General features: G+C 38.8%; 1 protein-coding gene across 1 annotated transcript in view; it reads right to left on the bottom strand.

Annotated features, from left to right (window-relative positions):
• Nucleotides 1–11332, bottom strand: part of LOC103606548 (vacuolar protein sorting-associated protein 13A-like) — a gene marked incomplete at its 3' end in the record, with an annotated part of 35530 nt that extends 24198 nt beyond the window's left edge. The window contains exon 1 of the mRNA XM_008591129.1: nucleotides 11233–11332. Within this exon, the coding sequence (XP_008589351.1) occupies nucleotides 11233–11332 (100 nt within the window). The remainder of the gene's footprint in view (nucleotides 1–11232) is intronic.
• Nucleotides 11333–11683: the final 351 nt, after the last annotated feature.

Consider the following 11683-nt stretch of genomic DNA (forward strand, 5'->3'; position numbering starts at 1 on the left):
GAAAAGACATTAGAAAATAACTCAAAGCCATATGAAAATATAAAGCTCTACAGTAAAGGTAAATAAATGGGCAAGTATAAAAGCCAATATAATTGTACCTTCTGTTTGCATCTCAACTTTTTATTCTTTTGCAGGGGGTATAAAATAATTATAAGCCTGTTTTAATGATACACAATATATAAAGATGAATTTGTTACATCAATACCAAAATTAGGAAGGGAGGAGCACAGCTACAAAGAAGTTAAGTTTTTGTATGCAACTGAAGTTAGCTTAGTATCAGTTTAAAATACATTGTTATAACATTAAAATGTTGTATGTAATCTCTCAGTACACACAAAGATTATAGAATATACATACACAAAGGAAATAAAGGAATCAAAACATGTCACAACAAAATAACACAAAGGAAGGCAGTCAGGTGGAGATGAGAGACAAAAAAGGTGTAAGACGTATAGAAAGTAATTAGTAAAATGGCAATACTAAGTCCTTCCCTATCCATACTACTTTAAATATAAATGGCTTAACTCCCCAACCAAAAGATACAGATTGGCAGAATGGATTAAAATAAACAGAGTCCAACTATATGCTGTCTACAAGATACTCACTTTGGCCCTAAGGACTCACATATGTTAAAAGCAGAAGGATCAGGGGAAAAAAATCCCATGCAAAAATAACCAAAATAGAGCAAAGATAGCTACACTAATATCAGACTACAGACTTTAACTCAAACCCTGCTACAAAAAAACAATGAAGGACAGTATATACAGAACAACTCAGGGGTTAGGGCACTGACTCCCCATGCAGTCAAAAATCTATATAACTTTGGATTCCCCCAAAACTTAACATACCTAACTACTGCTTAAGTATGCTGCACACTTTCCCCTGGATCATGGCCACACCACACTGTGCACCCCAAGCCTCACAGGCTGATACCACATCATTACTTAAATAGTAGTTAAATATTTAACTACTTAATACTGTTAAGTAGGCTTCTTAACTGGTTAGGTATGTCATGCATTGATAGCATATCTAACCCCAAATTTTCCAATATATTTATTGAAAAAAATCCACATAAGTGGACCTGCACAGTTCAAATCCGTGTTTTTCAAGGCTAAACTGTAATGACAAAAGAGGCACTTTGTTAAGAAGATGTAACAACTATAAACATACAGTAGTCCCCCTTTAACTGTAGCTTCACTTTCAGTTTCTGTTATTCACAGTCAACTGTGGTCCAAAAATATTAAATGGAAAATTCCAGAAATAACCCGTGTTTTTCAAGGCTAAACTGTAATGACAAAAGAGGCACTTTGTTAAGAAGATGTAACAACTATAAACATACAGTAGTCCCCCCTTAACTGTAGCTTCACTTTGAGTTTCTGTTATTCACAGTCAACTGTGGTCCAAAAATATTAAATGGAAAATTCCAGAAATAAACACTTCTGAAGTTTTAAATGGCATGCACTCTGAGTAGTGTGATGAAATCTTGCACCATTCTGCTCCTTCCCACCCTGGACATAAATCATCCATTTGTCCAGCATATCCACACAATATACACTACCCATCCCTTAGTCACTTAGTAGCTATTTCGGTTATCAGATCACTGTCTCCATAACATGGTGTCCGTGTCCAAGAAACCTTTATTTTACTTAATAATGGCCCCAAAGCACAAGAGTAGTGATGCTGGCAATCTGGACATGCCAAAGAAGAGCTGTAAAGTACTTCCTTTAAGTGAAAAGGTGAAAGTTCTTGACTTTAGGAAAGAACAAAAAAATCATATGCTTATGTTGCTAGGATCTATGTAATAACAAATCTTTTATCCATGAAACTGTAAAGATGGAAAAAGAAATTCATGGATAGTATATACTGTATAAGGTTCAGTACTATCCACGGTTTCAGGCATCCACTGGGGGTCTCAGAACAAACTCCTTCCAGATAAGGGGTACTACTGTCTGTCTATGCACCAAACATCAGACCACCAAAACATACAAAGCAAACATCAACAGAATTGAGAAGAGAAATAGATAGCACTACAATAATAGTAACAGACTTTAAAATTCTACTTTAGTAATGGATGGACCAACCAGACAGAAGACCAATACAGAAATAGAGAACTTGAACAATGCTATTGACCAAATGGACCAAACAGACTTCACCCAACAAGAGCAGAATACACATTTCTCTCAAGGGCACATGAAACATTCTACAGGATAAACTATGTTAGATCACAAAACAAGTTAAAAATTTTTAAAAGATTGAAATCATACAAGGTATCTTTTCTGATAACAATGCAATGAATCTAGAAATAGAAAGCAAGGAAAATGGAGCAATTCTCAAATGTGTGAAAATTAAACACTATTAAACAAGCAATGGGTCAAAGAAGAAATCACAAGAGAAATGAGAAAAAACCATGGGACAAATGAAAATGAAAACACAACACACCATAATTAATGGGACACAACAAAAATAGGGCTGGGAGGCAAATTTACAATTGTAAATGTTTATATTAAAAAAGAAGAAATATGCCAAATAAACAACTTCAATTAACATCTTAAGGAAAGAGAAAAAAACTAAACTCCAACCTAGCAGAAGGAAGGCAATAAAAAAGATTAGAGCAGAGATAAATAAAACAGAGGACAGAATAACAACTGAGAAAATCAACAAAACCAAGAGTTAGCTCTTCAAAAAGATCCACAAAATTGACAAGCCTTTAACTAGAATGACTGAAGAGAGGAGTCAAAACTAGAATCAGAAATGAAGGAGGAGACACTAATTTCACAGAAATAAAAACGATTATGAGAGTACTATGAACAACTGTACAACAAATTAATTGGATTACGTGCATGAAATAGATAAATTCCTAGAAATACACAGCATACCAAGACTGAATCATGACAAAATAGATCATCCGAACAGATCTATAAGTATTACGGAGACTTAATCAGTAATCAGAAACTTCCAAACCAAAAAAAAAAAAAATGGCCAAGGCTCAGATGGTTCACTGATGAATTCTACCAAACACTTAAAACAAAATTTTAAGAAACTGAAGATAAGGGAACACTTCTAAAATCATCCTATAAAGCCTGCATTACTCCGACACCAAATCCAATAGACACTACAAGAAAATAGAACTACAGCTAACATCCCTGATGAATACTGACGCAAAAATCCTCAACAAAATACTAGCAAACAAAATTCAATACCATGTTAAAAGGACATACAATATGATCCAGTAGAATTTATTCCCAGAAAGCAAGAATGATTCGAAGTCCAAAAAAAAAAAAAAAGGATATAAATAAATGTAACAAAATGAAGGGGAAAAAAAAGTCATTTCAAATGATACAGAGGATTTGAAAAGATTCAGCACACTTTCATGATTAAAAAAAAAATCCAAAAACTAGGAATAAAAGGAAACCATCCCAACATAATAAAGGCCATGTATGAAAAGCCCACAGCTAACATCATCCTCAATAGTGAAAGACTGAAATCTGTTCCTCTAAAAACAAAAACAAGATAAGGATGCCCACTTCTGCCACTTCTATTCAGCACAGAACTGAAAGACCTAAGCCAGAGCAATTTGGCAAGGAAAAGAAATGTAAAAGGCATCCAAACTGGAAAGGAAGAAGTAAAGCTATGTGAGTTCACAGACAGGATGATCTTATGTGAAGAAAACCCTAAATATTCCACACAAAAAAAACTCTGAGAAAAAACATATTCAGCAATGTTGCTGAATACAAAATCAACACATAAAAATCAACTGTGTTTCTATATACTAACAATGAACAACACAAAAAGGAAATAAAAAAAAAAATTCTATTTATGATAGCATCAAAAGTAACAAAAAAAATTTAGGAGTAAAATTAACTGAGGATAAAATCAACACATAAAAATCAACTGTGTTTCTATATACTAACAATGAACAACACAAAAAGGAAATAAAAAAAAAACAATTCTATTTATGATAGCATCAAAAGTAACAAAAAAAATTTAGGAGTAAAATTAACTGAGGAGGCTGATGACGTGTACACTGAAAACTATAAAATGTTGCTGAAAGAAATTAAAGACAACACATATAAATGGAAAGACATCCCATTCCCATGTTCATGAATTGGAAGACTTAATATTATTAAAATGTCAATACTACCAAAAGCAATCTACAGATTCGATGTGCTCTATATTAAAATACCAAGACTTTTTCGAGAAATAGAAATATCCTTAACCTGAAGAGCCAAAACAATCTTGAGAAAAAGAAAGTTAGAAGTCTCATATTTCCTGGGCCGGCCCGGTGGCGCACTGGATAGTGCTCCGCTTGGGAGCGCAGCGGCACTCCCGCCGAGGGTTCGGATCCCATGTGGAGACCGGTTCCCGCTCACTGGCTGAGCGTGGTGCGGGCGCAACACCGAGGGTTGCGATCCCGTTGCTGGTCCCCGGTACGGGCGCGACACCGAGGGTTGCGATCCCGTTACCGGTCAGTAAAAAAGACGGAAAAAAAAAAAAAAGAAGTCTCATATTTCCTGATTTCAAAACTTACTAAAAGTCACAATAATCAAAAGAGCATGGTACTGGCATACAGACATATAGACCACTGGAATAGAATACTAAGTCCAGAAATAAACCCTCACATGTATAGTCAAATTATCTGACAAGAATGCCAAGACCATTCAATTTGAAAAGACAGTCTTTTCAACAAAAGTTGTTAGGTAAACTGGATATCCACAAGCAAAAGAATGAAGTTGGGCCCTTATATTATACCATATACAAAAATTAACTCAAAATGGATCTAAGAGCTAAACGTAAGACCTAAAACTATAAAACTTAGAATAAAGCATATGTGAAAAGTTAAGGACTCAGTCTCGCAAGACTACCCCTCACATCAGACGCCAATCACAGATCTCAAGTTGTGACCTATGCTTCTAACCAGCTATAAGTCAGGGTATACAGAGAAATTTATAGCACTGACTGTATATATTAGAAAGGAAGAAAGATCTAAAATCATAAACATAAGCTTCCACCTTAAAAAACTAGAAAAAGTATAAATTAAACCCAAAGTAAGCAGAAGAAATAATAATTATAGAGCAGAAATCAGTGAAAGAAAATACAGAAAATTAATAGAGCAATACCAGTGAAATCAAAGATTGGTTCTTTGAAAAGATCAAGTGTATCCCACAAATTCTGATAAGCTGTATTTTCATTTCATTCAAAATATTTTAAAATTTCCTTTAAGATTTGACTCATGTGTTATTTGGAACTGAGGTGTGGTTTAATCTCCAAATATTTGGGGATTTTCCAGCTTTCTTTCCATTATAATAATTTCTAGTTGAATTCCATTGTGGCCTACCTAAGCGAACTTTGTATGACTTCTAGTCTTTTAAATTTATTAAGGTATGCTTTATGGCCCTAAGTGTGGTCTATCTTGGTGAATGTTCCATGTGAGCTTGAGAAGAACATGTATTCTGCTGTTGTTGGATGAAATGTTCTACAATGTCAGATACAGTTGACTGATGGTGCTATTCAGTTCAACTGCATCCTTACTGATTTTCTGCCTGTTAAATCCATCCATTACCAATATATGGGTATTGAAGTCTCTTACTATACTACCGGATTTGTCTATCAATGCTTGCCATTCTATCAGCTTCTGTCCCACATATTTTGAGTCCCTAGTTAGGCACATACACATTAAGGATTGTTATGTCTTCTTGGAGAATTGACCCCTTTGCCATTATGTAATATCTCTGAAATTAATATAGCTACTCCAGTTTGTTGTTGTTTGTTTGTTTTATTTTTGTTAGCATGGTATATCTTCCTCTATCCCTTTATTTTCAATCTGTCTGTCTTTATACTTAAAGTGGGTTTCTTGTACCCAACTTATATTTGGGCTTTCTTTAATTCACTCTGTCAGTCTCTGTCTTTTACAACTCATATATTTTTAGATCATTCACATTTAAAGTGATTACTGGTATAGTTGGACTAATGCATTTATATCTGTGGTATAATATGAAATATAGTTTGGTCTTTGTCCTTGGTTTCTGTCACAGAGCTCCTAAAATCCTTGGAATTTCCTGAGTGATAGGAGTGTCTTTTCTTATTCGTAATGAGCCTCCTTGATAACAACTGAATTTATGCTAATAAAGTGACTCAGAATTTATGCTAATAAAGTGACTTACAGCCCTAGATAGGCTCAAGATGGGCCAGTAACAGAAAGACCAAGTGACTAGAGGATGAGAGGATCAGAACTTTCAGCCTCATCCGTCTACCTCCAGGAAAGGGGGAGGGGAGGATGAAGATCAATTTCTATAAAAACTCTTAGACAACAAGCTTTGATGGGCTCTGAGTTGCTGAACCTGTGGAGGGTAACAGGCCCAGAGAGGGCGTGGAAGCTCCGTGTATCCACCCCACCATACTTTGCCTACTCATCTCTTCCTCTGCATCCTTTGTGTTATCTTTTATGATAAACTGGTAAACATAAGTAAGTGTTTCCCTGAGTTTTGTGATCCATCCCAGCAAATTACTGAACCAAAGGAGAGCAGGTTGACTGAGTCCACAGATGAGCAATCTGTGAACAGGGAGGGCCAACTGTATTGGCAAACTGAATTCAACAACGTTTAAAAAAGCATTACACACCATGATCAAATAGGATTTATTCCATATGCAAGACTAGTTCAACATTAAAAAATCAATTAATGTAACCTATTATACTAACAATCTAAAGAAGAAAAACCCTATGATCATATCAATAGACAAAGAAAAAGCATTTGGAAAACCCAACACACTTTCTTTGGCCAGGGAGGAGGGAACTCTCAGCAAAGCAGGAATAAAGGTATGTATGATAGGAAAAAAAAAAAAAAATCAGAATATTAGCTGCCTCTGGGGATGAGGGCAGGAATTGACTGGGAAGGGTCAGGAAGAAATTTTCTGACTCAGTCTACTAACTGGACCCAGTATGGCACCACTCTAGTGCTACATTACAATTAAACAGGGTTTTGGAAGCTCCTCATTCATACATAACAATGTTTCTAAGGGAAAGTAGATTCTGACAGCCAAAGAATCATCTCAGAAATAAATTTTCTGAGCACTACCCAAATTTTCTGAGAACCACCTGAATACTAACTGCTACTATTAACATGCTAATAGTGAAATTAGCTGGATTATTACACAGAAGCCTAGCAAAAGTACAAATTTATAACTAATAGATCCTTCTGACATTAGACCACAAAATATTAAGTCCACCATCTTAAAATTTCGCCTATGCAGTAATTAGTTTCTGTTATCAAAACGTTCAAACAATGCTTTTTAAAAATCTTCTAAGTTTATCAAAAGTTACTACTTCTGTAATTCTCAAAGGATGTTTTTTAAAAAATACTCCAGCTATAGTAGTAAGAGGCAGATTAAGTGCTTTTTTAGATTGTACAATAATCCTATCATAAAAGCTGAAACCAGTGTGTGTAAAGTACTACAGTGTCTGGCAACAGTACGAGCTCAGGGAATGTTCTTTTTTAATTTAGCAAATTTGTATTGAAGGCCTATTGTGTGCCAGGTGCTCTGTTCTAGGTGCTGAGAACACAGTAATAATAAATAATACATAATGAATAATGATAAAGAACACACACATACACAAAATATTCCAACTATTAAAGTCTCATTTATCAAAATATAATCAATTTTTTTTTTATTTTTAAAAGATGACCGGTAAGGGGATCTTAACCCTTGATTTGGTGTTGTCAGCACCACGCTCAGCCAGTGAGCGAACCGGCCATCCCTATATGGGATCCGAACCCGGGGCCTTGGTGTTATCAGCACCGCACTCTCCCGAGTGAGCCACCGGGCCGGCCCAAAATATAATCAATTTCTATACATAAAACACCAACATGTTATTTTTATTATTATTTTTTTTTTAAAAAGATGACCGGTAAGGGGATCTCAACTCTTGGCTTGGTGTTGTCAGCACCACGCTCAGCCAGTGAGCAAACCGGCCATCCCTATATAGGATCCGAACCTGCGGCCTTGGTGTTATCAGCACCGCACTCTACCGAGTGAGCCACGGGCCGGCCCTTATTTTAAAAATTATATGACAAAGACCAAAGTTGGACAGCTCACACTACATAATTACCAGACTTACTACAAAGCTATAGTTATGACAGTGTGGTATTGCTAAAAGGATGGACACACAGATAGTTGGAATATAATATAATCCAAAAATAAAGCCACATAATATAAAGTCCACTGATTTTTTTATAAAAAAGCAAAGATAATTCAATAGAGTAAGAATAGTCTTTTCAGCAAATGGTGCTGAATTAACTGGACATTTGCACCCACATGCAAACAAACATACCTCAACCTTCCCATTTCATATAAAAATGGATCAAAGACCTAAAAGAAAAACTATAAAACTTCTAGAAGAAAACAGAACATCTTTGTGACTTTGGGTTAGGGAGATTTCATAGATAAAACACCAAAAACCCTGACTCATTAAAGAAATTTTTGATAAAATGGACTCTATCAAAATTAAAAACATTTGCTCTGCAAAAGACAGACTAAGACTGGGAGAAAACATTTTCAAATTACATATCTGAAAAAGGATTTGTATCATTAATACTTAAAGAACACTCAGCAATAAGAAAACAAACACTTTTGAAAAGAGTTTGACAGTTCCTCAAAAAGTTAAACACAGAGTTTCCATAAGACCTAGCAATTCCACTGCCAGGTATATTCCGAAGAGAATTTAAAATATATATCCACACAAAACTTGTACGTGAATGTTCACAGTAGCATTATTCATAACAGCCCAAAAGTGGAAATAACCTAAATGTTCAGCAACTGATGAGTAGATAAACTAAATGTGGTATATCTGTAGAATGGAATACTATTCAACCATGAAAAGAAATGAAATACTGTTACATCCTTCAACATGGATGAACTTGACAATTTACTGTTAAGATAAAAATGCCAGAAACAAAAGGCTGCATACTGTATGATTCCCCTTAAATGAAATGTCCAGAATCAGCAAACCCCGAAACAGAAAGTAGATTAGTGGCTGGCAGAGGCTGGGTGAGGAGGAGTAGGAGGGAACAGAAAGTAACTGCTAATGGGCATGAAGTTTATTTTGGGGGGGGTGGAAACGCTCTGGAATTAGTGATGATGGCTGCATAATTGTGTGACTACACTGAAAAGCACTGAATTGTACATTTTAAAAGAGTGAATTTGATAGTACGTGAATTAAATCTCAATAAAAAAAAGAATACATGGGGCCGGCCTGTGGCTCACTCGGGAGAGGGCGGTGCTGATAACACCAAGGCCACGAGTTCGGATCCCATATAGGAATGGCCGGTTTGCTCACTGGGTGAGCGTGGTGCTGACAACACCAAGTCAAGGGTTAAGATCCCCTTACCGGTCATCTTTAAAAAAAAAAAAGAAAGAATACAAACAACTCAATTTAAAATGAGCAAAAGGTTTGGACACCTGTCTGAAATATACAAACAGCAAAGAACATGTGAAGATGCTCAACATTAATCACTAAGGAAATGCAAATTAAAGCCACAAAGCTTTACCACTACATACCTATTAGAATGGATTATTCAAAAAAAATTTTTTTTCAAGGACAATACCAAGTGTTGGTGAGGGTGCAGAGCAACTAAACCCTTATACAGTGTTGGTGGGATTGGAAAACGGTATAGCTACTTTGAAAAGCAGTTCCGTAGTTTCTCATAAAGTTAAATGCTCACCCACTACATGACCATGCAATTGCACTCTTACTTATTTACCCAAGAGAAATAGTTTTTGTTCACACAAAATCTGCACATGAATATTTATAACAGTTTTATTCCTAATCTCCAAAAACTGAAATATCCTTCAACCAGCAAACAGATAAACCATAGCACATCCACAGAATGAAAAACTGATGCATGCAAGCCATTCTGTGTAAGAAGTGAAATTAAGAAGCCAGTCCCAAAAGGTTACATACCATATAATTCCATTCATATGGCGCTCTGGAAAAGGCAAAACTATAGAGATGGAAAAAGATCAGTGCCTGCCCAGATGCGGGGTGGGGTGGAGTCAACTACAAAGGGGCAGCATAGAGAATTTGTAGTCCACTCTATCATGGTACTTACCGTAAGTTAACAAGAGGTATTTTTTTAAGCAAACTAAATTATCTGCTTACATTATTTCATAAACGAAAAGAGTAAAGATAAACAAGTATTTGAGAAGTACGTGCACATCCGAGAATAGTTACTTTAAAATATATACACATTATTCACAAAAAAAATTAACCCTAACTTGGGCCTGGGAAATTCACTTCATAAAGGAGTCCAAACCCTAATGGATGTTTAAAATAAACAAGGATGTAATACAAAAACAGACGGAAGCACTAAAAATTAGGCTCTAGGTAAGGAAGAGCACCCAAGAGCAAACGGACACAACCTCAGCTTCGGTGCTTCCCCATCTAGCAGCGTGGTGCACGTATCCCTTCCTTCTACAGCTCTGAGACGCTGCACAGCGCACCTTTCTCTTTTCTTTAAATTCAGTAATTCACTCTAACCCACCAAACCCCAAAGCCTTGCAAATGTGGCATATTCCTGGGTCAGGCTGTGAAGAGAAAACACACAAGTGACCGTCTCAGTTACTGTGCACGTGAACTTCCTTTGAGTTATCAGCCAAACCCAGGCAAGCGACCCGGAGTCCCGCTTCTGCGGCCGGAAGCGGGAGCCGAGAACGCGCCAGGGGGTTCGCAATGAACTGCGGCTGGGGAAGGAAGGAAGGGAGGAAGGGGGCGTCTTCGGTCACAGCGCCCTGCCTTCACGTGCGAGGCAGCGTGCGACACTCCGTCGGGTCTCTGGGGCCTTCGTCCTATCCCAACCGGGGAAAGGACAAGGATGAGCCCAAAGCCAGCGGCGCGTGGTTGCTGCCCCTCGGCCAGCCCAGCCGAAGCCGGACCGCGCCGGGCGGGGGGCAAGAAAGGGCGCCCCGCGGGAACCTGAGCCGTAGCCCCACGGGGCCGTCTGCGGGTCTCTTCAGCCGCTCCGCTCTGAGCAGAGGGGCCTTTTCTTCCCGCATCCAGGACCCTACTACTCCCTCTCCCCACCCCACCAAAAAAAGCAACTCGCGGGTGGACGCCCCGAAACTGCCGCCCGGCTTTACGTCACTTGACCTCGAGGCGGGAGACGGCAGGTGGCGGCACCAGGCCCCAGGAGGTCAGCGCCCGGCGCAGGCGAGACTGAGGGGCGGCGGCGGTCTCCGTACCTTTCCAGATTCCCAGAGAGAGTTGGGACGTATCCAGGTTCACCACATAGTCCCCCAAGAACCGATTCAACACGTCCACGACCACCGACTCGAATACCATTTTTCTCAGCCGCAGCGGGCACGGCGGCCGCGCTCCCGCGCCCTTCTCCCTGCGCCCGTCTCGCGAAGCCGCTCGGTTCACCGACTCCTCAGCGGCTCCGGCTCTGGCGCCACGCCTGGCCGGACGCGCAGCCCCAGCGCTAGCCCAGCGAGGGGCGGAGGCGACCCTCGCACGACGCCTGCGCAGCTCGGGCTCGCAGGTGGAGGCGGAGCGCGGCGCCGACCTGGGAGGGCGCCGACCCTATCGAGACGGAGAAAGGGCGACTGCGCGTGCGCCTTAAGGGCGGAGGCGGCTCCTCTTTCCAGTTGGCCCCGCCTCTTCTCTCATCGCCTAGCAACAGGAGACGTGTCA

Source organism: Galeopterus variegatus, unplaced genomic scaffold (genome assembly GCF_000696425.1).
Source record: "Galeopterus variegatus unplaced genomic scaffold, G_variegatus-3.0.2 Scaffold6679, whole genome shotgun sequence".
In the NCBI taxonomy this organism is placed as follows: domain Eukaryota; kingdom Metazoa; phylum Chordata; class Mammalia; order Dermoptera; family Cynocephalidae; genus Galeopterus; species Galeopterus variegatus.